The 18,012-nt window shown below is 39.7% G+C and overlaps 1 protein-coding gene and 1 long non-coding RNA gene across 4 annotated transcripts in view; one reads left to right on the forward strand and one right to left on the reverse strand.

The window, feature by feature from the left end:
* BEND4 (BEN domain containing 4) overlaps positions 1–17,708 on the forward strand; it is a 32,983-nt gene extending 15,275 nt beyond the window's left edge. Inside the window, exons 3-5 of one of the 2 annotated variants that reach the window (XM_038400968.2) lie at positions 6,927–7,018; positions 12,093–12,333; positions 16,050–17,708. In XM_038400968.2, the coding sequence (XP_038256896.1) occupies positions 6,927–7,018; positions 12,093–12,333; positions 16,050–16,267 (551 nt within the window). In that variant the 3' untranslated portion in view covers positions 16,268–17,708. The remainder of the gene's footprint in view (positions 1–6,926; positions 7,019–12,092; positions 12,334–16,049) is intronic. The other variant, XM_038400969.2, reaches the window with a different exon arrangement.
* On the reverse strand, positions 392–10,487 carry LOC119855255. Of its 2 annotated transcripts, XR_006281113.1 has the most exons (3): positions 10,234–10,487; positions 3,178–3,319; positions 392–951 (listed from the first exon to the last, which is right to left on the reverse strand). It is a non-coding gene; the product is annotated as an uncharacterized LOC119855255 (long non-coding RNA). The 2 variants fall into 2 exon arrangements; XR_005292804.2 differs by lacking the exon at positions 3,178–3,319 and having other exon boundaries at positions 10,262–10,487.
* Positions 17,709–18,012: the final 304 nt, after the last annotated feature.

Raw genomic sequence — 18,012 nt, forward strand, 5'->3', positions numbered from 1 at the left:
AATAAGATCTAAATGAAGGTACTGTTGATTTTGTGTCTGCAGTATTTAAAGATAGACAGTACCATATGATGGGAGGCATAAAATGGCAATAATGCCATATATCATTTGAACCTGAATGGCAGAGGAACACCAGTTAAATGTTTCAGCTACAATGAGTATTACAGTGCTGAACAAGTCTTTACCAATAGGCATCAATGATGCATATGTGCGCGTGTGTGCGCAAAAACTTTTTAGAGTAGATTTTTTTCCAATTACTCTCATCCTGTGGTCAATGACCCAGCCAACTACTCTTTAAAAATGTGAAAACAACATAGTCAAAACCATCACAAGCAGTGCCCAAAACATTTTGTGCAACATAAGAAAACAAACTAATACAGCTAGTTCCTTAGAGTAGCAGCAAAGTCTTGTTACTTTAATCAATAAACAGTGAAGTTCCAACATCATCTTATGCATGTCCTGTTTCCACAAAGCTTGTCTACTTCTCGGTCATCCTGGGAGTTTTGCTGAATATACTAAAATATATACATCACCCAGTTCTCTCAATTTACATTTAGTTTCTTCAAAAATCCTTCTTCTCCTTTACTAGCTCTGGGCCATAGTCAGGAAGAAGTCTGATATTTACCTGAGAGTTTATTTCTCTGGGTTGCCTTGCCACCTTTAGGACTTCCTCCGTATCATTGACATTGTACATTACATCAAGCTGGGAAATAAAGACAGTTGATCTTTTATCTTCCTAATGAGCAAGAAAATTAGAATTACAACATCGCAAAAGCTAGCAGGCCCCCCGCAGTGGCTCCTTTAAATGGGAATTCATCCCAGCCCACGTATTCACTGCAGATGTTAAATCCTGGCAACCAACTGTAGCTTCTATGGTAGCTTCTCTCCCATTGGGTATAATAAGCAGGGATCTCTGCTGTTAATCCATCATTCATAGTGGATAGTTTCTTAAACCTGCAAAAGATCAGATCTTTAGGTTATGACCTTTTTAACTCCCAGAGATCTAATTATTTTTAATTAGACTGATTTAAGTGATTCTTTACACTCTCAGCATAGCATCTAGAGCTGCATGTTATCAGCCTACTGATGACACCACAGTCCAAACAGGTTTATTGGCTGCCCCCATAGCCTTACATACATACATGCATACACACATTAAATAAGAGGCATAAATACAACCCTGAATAACTTCAGGAGAGATTCCTCAGAAGATTCATAGATTCATAGATACTAAGGTCAGAAGGGACCATTCTGATCATCTAGTCCAACCTCCTGCACAGCGCAGGCCACAGAATCTCACCCACCCACCCACTCCTATGAAAAACCTCACCCATGTCTGAGCTATTGAAGTCCTTAAATCATGGTTCAAAGACTTCAAGGAGCAGAGAAGCCTCCCTCAAGTCAACCATGCCCCATGCTACAGAGGAAGGCGAAAAACCTCCAGGGCCTCTCCAATCTGCCCTGGAGGAAAATTCCTTCCCGACCCCAAATATGGCAATCAGCTAAACCCTGAGCATATGGGCAAGATTCACCAGCCAGATACCCAGGAAAGAATTTTCTATAGTAACTCAGATCCCATCCATCTAATATCCCATCTCAGGGGATTTGGCCTATTTACCCTGAATATTTAAAGATCAATTACTTACCAAAATCCCATTATCCCATCATACCATCTCCTCCATAAACTTATCGAGTAGAATCTTAAAGCCAGATAGATCTTTTGCCCCCACTGCTTCCCTTGGAAGGCTATTCCAAAACTTCACTCCTCTGATGGTTAAAAACCTTAGTCTGATTTCAAGTCTAAACTTCCTGGTGGCCAGTTTATACCCATTTGTTCTTGTGTCCACATTGGTGCTGAGCTGAAATAATTCCTCTCCCTCTCCTGTATTTATCCCTCTGATATATTTATAGAGAGCAATCATATCTCCCCTCAACCTTCTTTTAGTTAGGCTAAACAAGCCAAGCTCCTTAAGTCTCCTTTCATAAGACAAGTTTTCCATTCCTCGGATCAGCCTAGTAGCCCTTCTCTGTACCTGCTCCAGTTTGAATTCATCCTTTTTAAACATGGGAGACCAGAACTGCACACAGTATTCTAGGTGAGGTCTCACCAGTGCCTTGTATAACAGTTCTAAAACCTCCTTATCCCTACTGGAAATGCCTCTCCTGATGCATCCCAAAACCGCATTAGCTTTTTTCACAGCCATATCACATTGGCAGCTCATAGTCATCCTATGATCAACCAATACTCCAAGGTCCTTCTCCTCTTCCGTTACTTCTAATTGATGCGTCCCCAACTTATAGCTAAAATTCTTGTTATTAATCCCTAAATGCATAACCTTACACTTCTCACTATTAAATTTCATCCTATTACTATTACTCCAGTTTACAAGGTAATCCAGATCCTCCTGTATAATATCCCGATCCTTCTCCAAATTGGCAATACCTCCCAGCTTTGTATCATCTGCAAACTTTATTAGCACACTCCCACTTTTTGTGCCAAGGTCAGTAATAAAAAGATTAAATAAGATTGGTCCCAAAACCGATCCCTGAGGAACTCCACTGGTAACCTCCCTCCAACCTGACAGTTCGCCTTTCAGTAGGACCCGTTGCAGTCTCCCCTTTAACCAATTCCTTATCCACCTTTTGATGTTCATATTGATCCCCATCTTCTCCAATTTAACTAATAATTCCCCATGTGGCACGGTATCAAATGCCTTACTGAAATCTAGGTAAATTAGATCCACTATTTCCTTTATCTAAAAAATCTGTTACTTTTTCAAAAAAGGAGATTAGGTTGGTTTGGCACGATAAAAGAAGAGATGTGCAATCATCCAGCACTGCACATGCATGCACGCGTGCACACACACCCTCCCCCCAATAAATAGAAATGGAAACTCAAATGAGATCCCATCCACCTTGCTAGGATCCCACATTGGTTCTACATAAACTCACTCAATGGTATCAAATGCTGCTAACAGCTCTAAGAGATTCAACGGGACCACCTGATCCTTGCCCTTTGCTAACAGGAGATAATAAGCCAGAGAAATAAATTAATTCTCCACCCAATCCGGAATCCTAATGTATAAGGATCAAGAAATTCCATGACTTCCAAACACCACACTGGCTTTGTCAACACCACCTCCTCAGTAAGCTTGCAAAATAAGATTGGGCAATGTTTACCAAGATCTTCAGTAGCAAGAGACGGTCATTTGAGTAGGGGCCCCGAACAGTTATTCAGCTCGATCCAGGTAGTATTTACCTTCTCCTTTATAAAATACTAGCAATCAGCAATAATTGACCTCTTCCTGCTTGCTTTCACCTCCTGTGAGAATCATGAGCCCAATAGACAAGTCACATGAGATTTCCAGTCAATATTGAAGAGCTCTATCTAGATATTTACACTGACTCCATCACCAGAGCATCTGAGTGCCAGAGAGTTGTCATCTTTGTGGATATTAAAGTTGCCTAGGACAGTTATTCTCAGTGATTTCAGCATCAGTCTACATAATTTGTTCATGTCGTCTAGGAACTCAGCAGGGCAGCTCTGCATAGCTGTTCCCAATTTAACCCTGTCCTGAGAATCTCATGAAATGAACAGATACAAAATAAATATTTTTGGAGTGAGACACATCTTCTGCTTGCAGTCAGATGGAAGTAGCACAGATACAGCATCTCCCTTATCCTCTCAACTCATGCTAAACCAAAATGCCCATTTGGAAAGCAATTTTTTTAAACCATGCAGGCCTTGCTACATTGTCTGGCCAGGATTTCAGGCCTTATACAGGATAACATCATGAATGATGCAGGCTTTATTAGCCATTTAGTTTGCATGGAATGATATGAGTTGAAGGAGTAAGTCCCCATCAACTGAAGCCTGTCCTTCTAAGATAAGACCCCAAACAAGGCCTTTAGGATAGAGAAATGTAATCCACTTTGCTATTGTCTAAAACGGGTTCTCAGAACAAATTTTTTGGTGGCCTCAGAGTGCAGCCACCAACTCTTGCTGGTGGCTGCTCACTTTTTCCCAAAATACTTAATTAGCTTTAGGAAAAAACAAATAAATATGCACATACTAGCTAGCAATGAATAAATTACAATGATTTTGATGTGTGTAAGTCTGTTGTGAAAAGTGATATTAACAAACATACAAGTATCACTTTTCACAGCAGACACACTCAGCCCTGGCAAGCCTAGGGACAAATTAAGCCCCAGATAGGAGGTTGGGGGAGGCAGCAGAGGCCAGGGAAGCACCAGGGGGCTGGAGACTGAAGCCCCATGGCCAGGGGACAGGGTCTAGGGATGGAGCCCGAAGCCTCACGGCCAGAGCCTTCCACCCCACCACCCCAGGGCTGAAGCCCAAAGCCTGAGCTCCACCACCCTGGGAAGGTGGGGAACTCACAGACTGCCTGCTTCTCCAGTGTTGAGCCCCTGGTGTCTCCAGAGGGGGCAGGGCCCAACCCCTGCTGGTGGCTCCAGCAACCAATACCAAGGCGGTGCATCCAGGAGCAACAGGGAGGGGGAGGTGCCACTACTTTATCCCCTCCAGGAGACTGTGGTTGCAAGAAAAGCCCCGAGTGGCCACATGCAGCCACGGTGGCCACATTTGAGAAACACTGGTCTAAAGAAAGGATTCCTCCTGTCTCAGTTCCTCAGGCCCATCCCACAGGGATTGGAGAACACGAGTCCTCCCTTTTTCCTTACCCAACCTCTGGCAGCAATTCACAACCATCTCAACCACCTGAGCAGGGGTGTAGGAACTCCACGGGCATAGTGCAAATGCTCCATAAATTACCATCTCATCTCCTCCCTCCTTCCCTAAAAGGAAACACCAGACCCTTTCTAACAATACAAACAAACCAGTCCCAAAAGCTCCCCACATTAAACTTGGAAGCCTCACCTAGGTAAAAATAAAATCCCATAGAGAGGGCTTCCTTTACAATGCCCGTCAAACCCACACCCAAACAGTGTGTCTAACTCACACATCTCCAATTCCCATAGAGTCAATGCTTCATCCCAGTCAGATAGTGAGGTTGCTGAACCTCCCTTTTCCCTTGCCAAGCAGGTTGTGTTGGGAATTCACAAATAATGTAAGGAGAGATCCCCAGAAATAACCTCATCCCTCAAAGCAACCCAATCACCTTTTTAAAAACACAGTCATCCTAGATCATTTTCCCTTCCCCCTGCAACTAGCCTTCACATACACAAAAATAAACCTTCTCTACCACGTTATCCTCCAGATATCCAGAGCCTCCTAATTCTCTCAAGTTAACATCAGACTTTTGTTCAGATCTGAGGTGATGAGTGGACTATTTAGAGTGCATTTAAAGATGAACTACAGTGTTTTTTTAACAATTTTTTCTCAGCTTCATCAATATGCTACACTCCAGTAGCCAGACTGAAAAGGTCCTTCAGCACATTTGTTAAATTAATACTCTCAAAAGCCCTTTGGAGCCTAGCTACAGTGGGGGCATTCAGCATATTACCAAAGTTGAAACAATTTCATAAAATTATTTGCATGTCAACTAAGTGTCATGTAGTTACTTTAATTTCTTACAAAGATCTTGGTAACTAGCAAGAATGGACCAGTAGAAATTTCCTCATAAATAATCATCCACTTTCTCTTGTTCAGTTACTTCAACAATATTGCTCTGTAGTCACCACACTCCCTTCTGAGGTACTATGCTGGTTTGCTAACAGAGAGTAGTGAAGTCAAAAATTGAGCTGATAGAAAGCTAGCTTTCTAAATTGCCGCTATATCACATAACTTTATAAGAAAATATGGGGTAGGTAAGACAAATTGAAGCTCGAGTAAGTGTGTGGGAGCTCTAAGAAACCCAGCACAAAGTACAATTATGTCTTCCTTCAGAAGGTCAGAGCCCACAGAGACATCATAAACTGGGCCAAGATTTTCAGGAATGAACAATGACATCAGAGCTTCAGTTCTGGGGTGTCTGGCTTGTGACACTTTAAAAGTGTGCTCTGCACTTTCTTAAAATCGGGTCCTTTCAGGCATCTCACGTTGGACAACCAAAAATAGAGCCATACAAAATCACTAGTAACTTCTGAAAATCTTGCTTTGGACTGTTAGCCAAAGCTACAAAGACTTAAGTATTTTACCACTGTTATAAGAACAATCCCGACAAAACTGATTAAATACATACCATTTTGTATGTATTTAGTGTTACAAAAGTCAAGCATAATGCTATTAGTTTAATTCTCCTACAATGATTCAAGGTCAGGAATAAAGCATTGTATCTCAAAAATACTTCGGAGTTAATCAGGGATGTGGCAGAATCTGTTTAAGAGAGACCCATCATTGAATCAGACCTAATTAACCCATCACCTCAGGAGAAGATGGTGATACCACAACTGAAATGGATGAGTGTGTTTGGTTGGGGAGGGAAGAAAGATCAGACTGTTTCCATAATGCCTGGTTTTGTGACAAATTTAGGAAAGAAAAAACCCAATGTTTATGTATTATTAAATGTGCATACTGTAATGAGTCTGCAGCTTCAGACATATTCCAGCATGTTTACATGTTAATACTGAATGTATGATTTAAGTCCAAGAAATGTTTTCTCCCTGATGTGGTTTGGGCTGTTTACAGGGTGCAGAGTTTATTTTTCCAATGTTATTGCTGCTGACCTAATTCAGACTTCAAGCATTATATTCTTTAAACGGAAAGCCTTTGAAAAGTAGTGGCCAGAAAATAGAAGAATCCTCAGATACCTCAACATACACAAAAATACATCAGCTGTTATATATTTGTTGAACGAAATGCCTGCACAAACCAAAAGGAGGGACATTTCCAATTATAAATAAATCTTATAGGCATTCACAACAGAGAGAGACCACTGCTTGACTTAAGCTTGCTGTTTTATTTTGTGCTAGACAGCTAATATACAGTAATTGCAATTTGTTTCATGCAGTGCCCTGCCAGACTGTTTTAGATTATTTGAAGACTGTACTTCAGCATCACAACCAACTTATGATACCACAGCCAACAGACCATCCAACAGAGGTAGTATATGATGAACATGAGATATATATACTTACGTTTGAAATTTCATTCAAAAGAAATGTATAGGTCAATAAATCAGTAGGTTCTGGAAGAATATTTACTAGTAAAAATATATATAAAATCTAGCATTAAACTGTCATTTCCAACATGCAACAAGTTTTTGGATTTACATAACACTAAGAATAAAGGAATAGTGCCACTACTAATTTAATCCAAACCTGCTCCATCCAGCGATGTTCCCTTCCCCCCCATACACACTACACTTGTAACATAATAGATTGTTTTTCTCTGATCTTTCCTCAGGCAGAGAGATCTCCATTAAAGTCAGACTTAAGATGGTTGAAATTGAAAGGTGGTTATCAGACTTTCTTCACATCTCAAACATTACAGACTTTGTTCTGTAGAGTGTCTCTAGTGTTTGATAGATTCAAAACAATGTGATGGACATTATGAACGCTTGTCACTAAGTTTGATGGGGGGGGGTTAAAATAAGTTTTTTGGTGTTGAAAGGTACTGTATTGAAAACCTTGGAGACTAAAACCTCCACTTATCCAAAGAATAAGTATGGCTTGTGTATCAGCTCTAGAGCAATTTTCCCCTAATATTGCCTCCCAAAATGCTGCAACCCAGACCTAGAAAGAACATGTCTGGGGAAGCTGGCTTTTGGTGTGTAAGCCTTTTTAGAATATCCAGATCTGGAGTTGACAGCTCTCTCTTCCTGTAAATATTTTCAAATACCTCCACCGACTATCCACCACCCATGCAACTTAGAGGGAAGATATGTAGTTATTCTGAGCTTCTGCCATTCAGACTTTGATTTCTCCCATATACATGGAAGATACAGTGCAAGGAGTTTCAGAGTAGCAGCCGTGTTAGTCTGTATTCGCAAAAAGAAAAGGAGTACTTGTGGCACCTTAGAGACTAACAAATTTATTAGAGCATAAGCTTTCGTGAGCTACAGCTCAACAATGCTCAGCTGGTCCAAACTGACTTAAGTGGAGCTATAGCAGATTTCACTATCTGAGGATCTGCCCCCAAGACGGTGTATCAATTTGCTTCTCACCTTATTTTATTCCAAGTGGTTTGATTTTATTGAAAACTGAATTTATCAGAGATCGTTCACAGTAAGAATTGCAAGCTCTCATTTTCCTTTCTCTCCTTTTTTTTTTTTTGCTTAACCAGAGTTTTGAAGCCATTGTAAAAACTGGTTGTCCTGTAACTATCCACTGGGAATAACGTGTTACGATAGGAGAGGATTTTTGATTGAATTAAAAAAAATATGAAGAGTTTAATCTTTTATTCATCAGTTTACTCATGTATAGGTATAAGCATGAATTCATTTGTACTCTGAATCTTTCCTCCAGTATATGCTTGTTATATTTCTTTAGGATGTTGGTTTTTTAGTTAGTTTGTTTTAACTATCGTCAGATGCACCAAAATGTATCTTACATTTATCAAGAGTCTTTTGCCCAAAGGGTTTTAAATACACAGGAATTAACATAGCTATGTCTTGATTAGAATATAGCAACTGTTTAAGAGAGCCCCTCAATACTAGTCTCTTTAGACAGGCAATGAAGAAAAATATCCTAACAGACTGTAGTTTCAGGGGAGAGGGGATATAGGTAGGGATAGCTGGAATTAAGTCAAGTACAGTGTCATGAACTGTTAGAGGACCACATGCAATCAGGTCCTTTTTACATTGCATTGAAAAGACTGCACTTCTATCAGCACAATGCTTTCCACTCCACGCTAACTTTTTAGGGCAACTTGCTGCCTAATGAGGCCCCAATTCAGCAAAGTGCTTAATCCACAATGAATGTAGTGGGACCAGATCCTAACCAGGCCAGATCTTGCTTAGCTTGAGAGAGAGGACAAGACCACAGTCCTAACTGGCACTGCTCTGGTTCAGAGGTAATACTTTGAGTTTGTATGTTTTGCTAGTACAAACACCGAATGTTTATTTTCTTCCTAGTTTATCAGAATTTTTTATATACACCTAATAGTTTAACAAGTAAATTCCAATAGCCTAGAAATGGAGGATAACTAGCTTTATACATTAAAGATTACAAGCAAGTTACTGATAAAAACGGTGTGTCAGATACTCCTGTGGCCATTCAGTGGTGGATCTGGCCCAGGGAGGATCATCTCAGAGTAAGGGTGATCCTCTAGTTACACAGAGCTAGCAGAGGGACTCTTAGACCATTCCCCCTCCCTACTGCCAGCAGAGCAGAGGAGAGGGAGTGAGGCTTGGGAACACAGGGTGTGGCCAGGATGCTGTCATAAATATAAAGGGAAGGGTAAACATCTTTAAAATCCCTTCTGGCCAAAGGAAAAACCCTTTCACCTGTAAAGGGTTAAGAAGCTAGGATAACCTCGCTGGCACCTGACCAAAATGACCAATGAGGAGACAAGATACTTTCAAAAGCTGGGGGGAGGGGGAAACAACGCCTCTCTGTCCATCTGTGTGATACTTTTGCCGAGGACAGAACAGGAATGGAGTCTTAGAACTTAGTAAGTAATCTAGCTAGATATGCGTTAGATTAGGATTTCTTTAAATGGCTGAGAAAATAAGCTGTGCTGAATGGAATGGATATTCCTGTTTTTGTGTCTTTTCATAACTTAAGGTTTTGCCTAGAGGGATTCTATTTGTTTTGAATCTAATTACCCTGTAAAGTATTTACCATCCTGATTTTACAGAGCCGATTCTTTTTACTTTTTCTTCTATTAACATTCTTCTTTTAAGAAACAATGTTTTTTCATTGTTCTTAAGATCCAAAGGTTTGGGTCTGTGGTCACCTATGCAAATTGGTGAGGATTTTTATCAAGCCTTCCCCAGAAAAGGGGGTGTAAAGGTAAGGGAGGATTTTGGGGGGAAAGACGTTTCCAAACGGGCTCTTTCCGAACAATAATACTGGTTAGAGGTTTGGTGGTGGCAGTGAAAGTCCAAGGGCAAAGGGTAAAATAGTTTGTACCTTGGGGAAGTTTTAACCTAAGCTGGTAAAAGTAAGCTTAAGAGGTTTTCATGCAGGTCCCCACATTGTACCCTAGTGTTCAGAGTGGGGAAGGAACCTTGACAGATGCCCTTGCACCACAGAGCTCCTTGACTATGATATCAGCCCCTCAGAGCAATTTGCAGATGGCATAAGTTAATGCAGGCTGCTGCAACATGGTGTAGAGGGCCCTGACTACAGGTAGTGTAACAGGGTAGCATCCACCTCTCAAAAGCAGCCCCTGGCTGAGTACCTGTGCCTGCACTCTTTTTCCTCTATGATTGTAGTAAGTCTTCAGCAACTCAGCCCTCTAGCTGAGTCACACACAGTCTGTGAAAACAAACACAAACCCCATAGTGCTGAAGTCTTGTACTCATTCCCAGTGCCACCCAAGAGTTCAGTCTTGCTCTCCTGCCAGCAACTGCTCTGTCAGAGGTCCTGTCGCTCCTTCAGCCAGCCAGGAATATCATTCACACTCCAGCTCTAGGCAGCAACTAACCTTAATCTGGCCCAGCAGCTTTTTTTATACTAGCCTGCTGGACCCTGATTGGCTTCTTCCCTGCAGCCTCTCTGATTGGCTGCTTCCCCCACAGCCACTCTAGGCAGACTGGAGGACTTCTCTACAGTTCCTTTCTGGAATGGGGTGTGGTGGGGCCCTGAGGCCTCCAGCAGGGGGCCTCTGGGCCTAATCCACCCCATCACATGTAGCAATAGGATTAATAAAATGCCAAGGTTAGTTTTCAACTACCTTTGCACACTCACCCCAAGCTATGATTTGTGTGGATCGGCCATACACCAGGACCCCTCTGAGCTTTTGCTGAGTTTTCACAGATTTACCAAAGTTATAAAAAATGAAAAGTAATGGGTGTCTGAGGCACAACCCCCCGCAAACCATTTCCCAGTAGGCTTTATAAACATGTGTGTGATGCTAGGGAGAGGGGAGGGAATCTTATACTATTTTTTCTTAAATTCACATTGTGCGTTTTTGTGTTTGTAAACAAATAGTGTGGCATTAGGAGAGAGGGGCCACAAGTGACACCTGCAGTAGAGTGCTCCAGATTCCACTAATTCAAAAGACAGTATTTCACTGAACACATTTTCTTAATGAACTCTCATTGAAAGTGTTTACTCTAACAATGCTTTTATGAAGCAGGCCTAATTTGGTGAAACTGTGCTAGATTTACAAGTTGCAATAAATGTATGTAGCAGTAAAAGTGAATGAGTCTCTAGGAAATTGTTCTTTAAATAGCTTAATTACTTTTGAACAAGTACATTAAAACTGAGATCTTGGGTTAATTAATTTGTCCTATGCTGTAGAATTTTACAGGCAACAAGAACTAAAGTAAATTTGTTTGACCAAATTGACCAAAGTTGGCTTATAAATGTTGTATGGGTTACAGAAATTCCCATAATTAGTCCCTCTGCATCTATTTAGAATTGGAATTTTAAAGCGCACATAAATTATGAAGACTGAAAGTCAGATTTGTTTCCAGTTGACATAGTGGCATTTGTGTAAAGCTATCATTTGAGTTAATGTGGCATTCATTAATAGTAATGAAGCTTTTAGTTTTTTACAGTTCAGGTTTATTTTTTTTTTTATATATTTTTCACAGTAATACAACTGATGTCAGATTTTAGGTGTGTTCAACAAAAAGTAATACATTTATTATAAAAATAGACTGTAAAAAGTCACTTCTGAAGTAGTGAACTGTCAGCTGCCATAAAGAGACCTGTTTGATCACACTCTTCAAAGACATTTTTGCACATTTTAATAGATTAAGAAGGAAAGGTTATATTTAAATGTATCCCCAATCATTGGAGCTTCACACTTTTTAGCTTACCTGTTACAGTTCAAGATATAAATAGCGCACTCTCAAAAAGCAGTCATCATACCTCCCTGGGTCTTGTTATAGAAAATGCAAATTTACTTTTAAAAGTCCCCATTCTCAGTATGAGCAATTGTTCACTTCTGTAGGTATCTCATTGTCAGCATCTCAGCTAGTTAAAAGCATTTTTCTTTGCAACTGACAGTCTTTACTTATTTGCCTTGTAAAATAAATAATAGAAATATTTAACTTTTCCAGGGAAGCAAGCAGTTGCTGAACAACTATCCTGTCTACATCACTAGTAAACAGTGGGATGAGGCTGTAAATTCTTCAAAGAAAGATGGAAGGCGGCTACTTCGATATCTCATCAGATTTGTTTTCACAACTGATGAGCTTAAGTACTCATGCGGCCTTGGAAAAAGGAAAAGGTCAGTGCAGTCAGGAGAGACAGGTCCTGAAAGACGTCCTCTGGATCCAGTAAAAGTAACATGTCTCAGAGGTACTGCATCTTTTCGCTCAGTGTCCACCATATGTGATCTCATTTCACCACATTGGCTCTGGCTAAATATAAGCTTTCAGCTTACTGCAGCAGAAAGAGAGAGGGTTTTCGAGACAGATGACAAAAAAGTGGTTAGAGACATGGAAAAACTTCCATGAGAGGAGAAATTGAAGAGACTGGGGTTGTTTAATTTAGAGAGGGGTCAAATAAGAGGCTACATGATAAGGTGCAGAGAAGGTAAATCAAATACTCCTATTTATCCTCTTATAATACAAGAACAGGGAGACGTTCACAATACATAATTAACCATGGAACTCAATGCCTCAATATACCATTTAAACCAAAAGCTTAGTAGCATTCAAAACAGGACTGGACATTTTATATGGATAAAGAGAACATCCACATGTAAATTAGAATTTTTATACAATATATGTGTATACATTTTATAAGGGATCATTCTTCAGGATGTAAGCCAACATTAATTCAGAGGGGTTAGGAAGAAATTCCTCTTGTGGCAGGTTATTTCATAATTGTTCTCTGTGGGGTTTGTTGCTAACAAGTTGGACCACTGCTCTGATCTGCTATGGCAATTCCTGTTTTGTTTTTCTGATATTTTATTAAGGCTTGTTGTCAATGTTTATAATGATCCACATAAAACTTAACTAGCTTGGTTTAAAAAAAGCCCTTGGCATTAGTCTTAGTGTGTCCATTTCACAAATATAATATCTATTTCATTCTGTTAAATTAGCCTAACTTTCATAGCACTACATGTGCAAAAAGTCATTCAGAAGCAATTGACAACATAAAACCGATGAAGTTATTAGTAAGCAATGAAAAGGAAAATACAGGGAAAATACCAGCAGCAGAAATGGTTATATTTGAGACTGAACTTCTATCCATTTAGATTAGAAGTAACTAACAAGGCCTGGCAGAGCAGAATTTTAATTGTAATATACTTACATAATCACATAATGCATTTAAAGTATTATTTTTACATGAACTCAGACTGAGGCATGGTATTTTCTGCTACACACAAGATTCACCAGATGTTAAAGCAACATAAAATGAATTATCAGAGCTTAAAAGAAGTAGGGACAATGCATTTCAGTGTATGCAGCGTGCTGCAGAGAGGTTTGGAGCTGGACTTAAGGTGTCAAGTTCCCTGGAAGCTAAGGACTTAAAAGTTGAACAGAAGTGCATCAGGCTTTACTAAGATTTCTTAAATTCAATTGTAATTTATACAGGAGCAGAAATATAATACAAACCATACCACCACTCTATCCTTCCTCAGTTGCCAAGCCAGATTTTGAGCAGGGACTGGACTAGGAGACAATGGGGCATTGGTGGTGTCACCTTCAGTTATACCTATTGGCTTTAAAAGGCATCTCACATACACCTAATGGCCACCCCTTCTGTCACTGCACTCTCTCCAATCCCAAGGCAGCCAATGGGCAAGATTTCGCCCTCTGGAACTTTATCATTTTTGAACCACTAGACATGTGCTATAGATGTGTGTACCCTGTAGTCCTCTGTGGAAAAAATAGCATTTCCATAAATAATTTAGAATCTTGCACAGGTGGTCAAAATGTCTGGGGTCCATTTTGCCTGTTAAACTGCTCAGTAGAGATTTATAAATTAGTATACCCATGGGTTGGCCAGGCAGTGTACGGGCAGTGCAACATTCTGCAGTGCAGGGATCCAATGAGCCTCTCTAGCCTCATTTAAAAGGAAGGTAGTATTGGTGATCCTTGGCATTGCATAATGTTGGACTGTCCTCAGGGGTCATGGCAGGAGGTGAGAACTACTTATTTGTCTGCAGCCAGAGGGACTGATTTCAGAGAGCCATTTCTAACCTGCCTTACTGACAGCACAAGGGAGGACCTGTGAGAGCTAAGAAGAGTGCTTGAGGAATTGAAGGGTTTCCTTTTGGTGAGGGGTAAAGAAATGATTATTCCTAAACAAAAGTGGTAGTATTCTATAACTATTACTTGTTTGTCATTCTTCCTCCACCCACCCAAAGAGAAAGATATGTTTTCAGTCAGTCTGAGCCCATAATTCTGTAGCATAGGTGAGTGTAGCCTTCTGAAGTTACATGGCACATACCTTGATAATCTCTTCTGTAGAAGTCCGATGTAGATGCTGCTTCTTGAAAGAGATTAATAAGCGTTTGGGGGGGAAGAAAATGGACAGATCTGCTTGTAGCCCTAGTGAAATAGATTAGATGAACATTTTGGAGAGCAAGAGTGGAAAAAAATATTTTTCCTTAAAAAGGTTGTCCCTTTTGAAAGTGGCAACTACTGAAAGCTTACATTAACATCTATAAAAGTTTTAAAGATTTATTTCTTCTATTGAAAGATCTCTGGAACCATCTTTAAGTTTTAAAAAAGCCCAGCAGGCCTAAATTGTAGCACTGTTTCTACACAAGTAACCATTATCTTGAGCAACATCCCAGTTTATGAAACCTCATGCAATCATAACTAGACCGCAGGACAGTATTGCTTGCACAGATTTACAGGAAAAGGAATTTAAAACAGAAATAGATTCCACTTTTGAAGGCACATTGCTGGAGTAGCTATGCAAAAATCGTGTCCCAATTTTCCAAAAGATCAGCTTGCAACTCATGATAACAGCATTCCCTGGTCTCAGGATGTGTGACAGTAATGAAATTAACTCATACCACCTGTTGTATCAATGGCTTGTCAGTATTAGAAAGTAAAATGAGAAATATCCTGCTGCATAGGGGAAAAAATAATTGTGGAGAATGAATAAAAGTCTACTGCTGACTAAGATGTAGTGCATCCAATAAATAAAGTAAAGTGCTTCCACTTTTAAAATTATATTTTGTCATTTTAAAGTCTATGTACCTCTGGTTTTGAGATCTGACTAGCATTAAGAGTTAAAAACCTGTCAAAACCACTTCTGTAATTCTAACGATCAAATACTTCACACGTACAAAAAAGTGGAAGAATAGTAATTTTGACAATAAGAACGTGACACAAAAACATAGCCATTCGACATAAGCATTACCCATTTAAATAGCCAGCTTAAACATGGCACAACTTGATCTTACTTGGTTTCTCATGCATGGATAAACCCAATGCTAGGCTGTGAAAGGGCAAGTTAGTCCCTGCTGTCTCATTTAGCTATTTCAATGGCCAATATAGTCTCTAGAACACGGACATCATATCCAGAAACACACAACATAAGTTTAGAATTTAAAATTAAGACAGCCCAAAAAGGATGCCAATCTGAAATAGTGTTTGAAACATTAAGTTATAAATTGCTGAAACCTGCATATATTAAACTAAGCAACAGAGGAAGACCATAAAGACTCATGAATGTAAGCACAATAAAGTTGAAGTGTATAAGGATTACAGGTTTCAGATAAAATGCATTTCCTATTTCATACCAACCTTTACATGCATTGCACGTTTGATATCATAAAAATCTCTGAAATTTATTGTTTTATTTCAGCAAGTAGAAATTGCTCTATAACTACACCTACACACACACAATTGCATATGGTGAAATAAGTGTGCCTAGAAATAAAATAGGTTCAATTGGCATTATCATGGCATTTCCTATAAGGTTTTATTCCTGTTTAAGTCGTCATAATAATGTTCTATTTATTACTTGCTATAAGCGCTTGCTAGTTGGGCAATAACAATGTATGCTACAAAGATAAGCTGTTTCTTATCACTGTCTATTTTCCACAGAGTTCATTAGGATGCATTGTACTTCCAACCCTGATTGGTGGATGCCATCTGAAGAACAGATAAACAAGGTTTTCAGTGATGCAGTAGGACATGCTCGTCAAGGACGTGCAGTGGGGACTTTCCTTCATAATGGTAACTCATATTATGAGGGGATAGACCATCAAGGTTCACAAGAAGAAATCTTCAATAGGGGTATCCAAGATGGCTCTGGAGATTGATGTCAATGAAGGAAATCCATACTACAATAGCAACCAGTTAATTAGAAGATACTTTCTTTGAAGTCATTTAAGAATCCAAAGCATGTTTGAACTCATACTGCAAACATTCCAGGTTTTCCATCCTGTCCTAGTGCTCCACTTAACAGAGAATGATTCATTTCAAGGCCTGCCTATGGGATTCCTTGGTGCCTATAAATTGCAAGCCTTTCACAGAATCTTCAAGGAAAACTGCAATTCTATTCATCTAGTTCTAAAGAAAAGTTAATTTTTAAAAAAAGGTATCAAATGACTAAAGAAACAAAAAGTCACTGTGTTGTCTGCTAGCTGATACTGGATCCAGTTCTGAATTCCTGGGCAGAACTGAACTCTGGCAAAATTCCTGACTGCTATTAGTTTTGCCTGAGTAAAGGATTTAGAATCAAACCAAGAGGCTTGTGACAAAGGAAGTAGTCTTCTATTTTTTACTAGAAAGTAGTGTAGAAAAATTATAAAAAAGTTACCTTAAAATGTGGAATATTCCATTTCATGTTATGTACTCAAGTCCTGAATAATACTTCCTTTGTCCAGCAATACCAGAAAATTAAACTTCCGTGCTAAAATGGCATTGCTCATTGGCAACAGAATCCTTAAGTTAGGAGGTATCAAAACAGTAACAGGTTTTTCTAAACCATTAAAAATTTCTGTGTATAATTGATAGATACTATGTTTATCTAAAGTATTGAGCTAATCACCACAGTTTTCCTAAAAATGAGTTTGCTATACCATGAATTTCCATTTCAGGAGAGTTTATTTTGCTGCAGTATTTTATGGCTTTAAAAGGTTTACATTTGCATTTGTTTGTGGTATTGTTTGTGTTTTATGCTCATTGCCTGATCTGTTTCAAGGAATGAGCTGGTCCTAATACTCAGATACTCAATGGTGCATGGAGGGAGGGATTCTATAATAAAAGTCCAATTTATCCTTTTGGCTATTGGGCACTTAAGCATAGGCTCCAGAACTGATTGAGAGTTGCAGACAGATATTTGTGCTAGAAATGAAGCTGATTCACAATGGAATACAATATTGGAAGCAGATACCAAGGTAAAAAACTCAATTTACTGGAGATTTTCAATAGCAGGATTAGGGTACATTGTCACTGTAGGAAAGTTTTGAAAAAACTGATGCACTCTAGAAACATTTAACGCCAAAGAAACAACACAATCCCCTCTCATTTTCAGCATTTTTAAGTCCTCCTACTTCAGGTGAGTCAGGCCTTCCCCGTCACTCCTAGATTCTTGAATCAGCTTTTTCCTGAGACAGCACTTCCTGTTTGATAGACATAGATTCATAGATACTAAGGTCAGAAGGGACCATTATGATCATCTAGTCCGACCTCCTGCATAACGCAGGCCATAGAATCTCACCTATCCACTCCTGCGAAAAACCTCTCACCTATGTCTGAGCTATTGAAGTCCTCAAATCGTGGTTTGACAGACATATTGAACTCTTTGTAGGTGGATGAATCTTCTCCATCTTTGATCGCCTTTATCTCTACCTCGTCTTTGCCTGTTTTCCTAAATATTTTCTACCCCATCCCTCACCAGGGGGTGTGGGCCTACAGAGGATCTACCAACTAATTTCTTCACTTCTCCCCACCATACGGGTGACTACTGGATGGGGAAAGCTAGACGCTACGCTCTCCCATAACAGCCACCAGGGTCTCTCTGACCCAAGGTGCTCCTATACAACTCCTGCTGGACCCAGGG

Source organism: Dermochelys coriacea, chromosome 4, assembly GCF_009764565.3.
Source record: "Dermochelys coriacea isolate rDerCor1 chromosome 4, rDerCor1.pri.v4, whole genome shotgun sequence".
Classification (NCBI taxonomy): Eukaryota; Metazoa; Chordata; order Testudines; family Dermochelyidae; genus Dermochelys; species Dermochelys coriacea.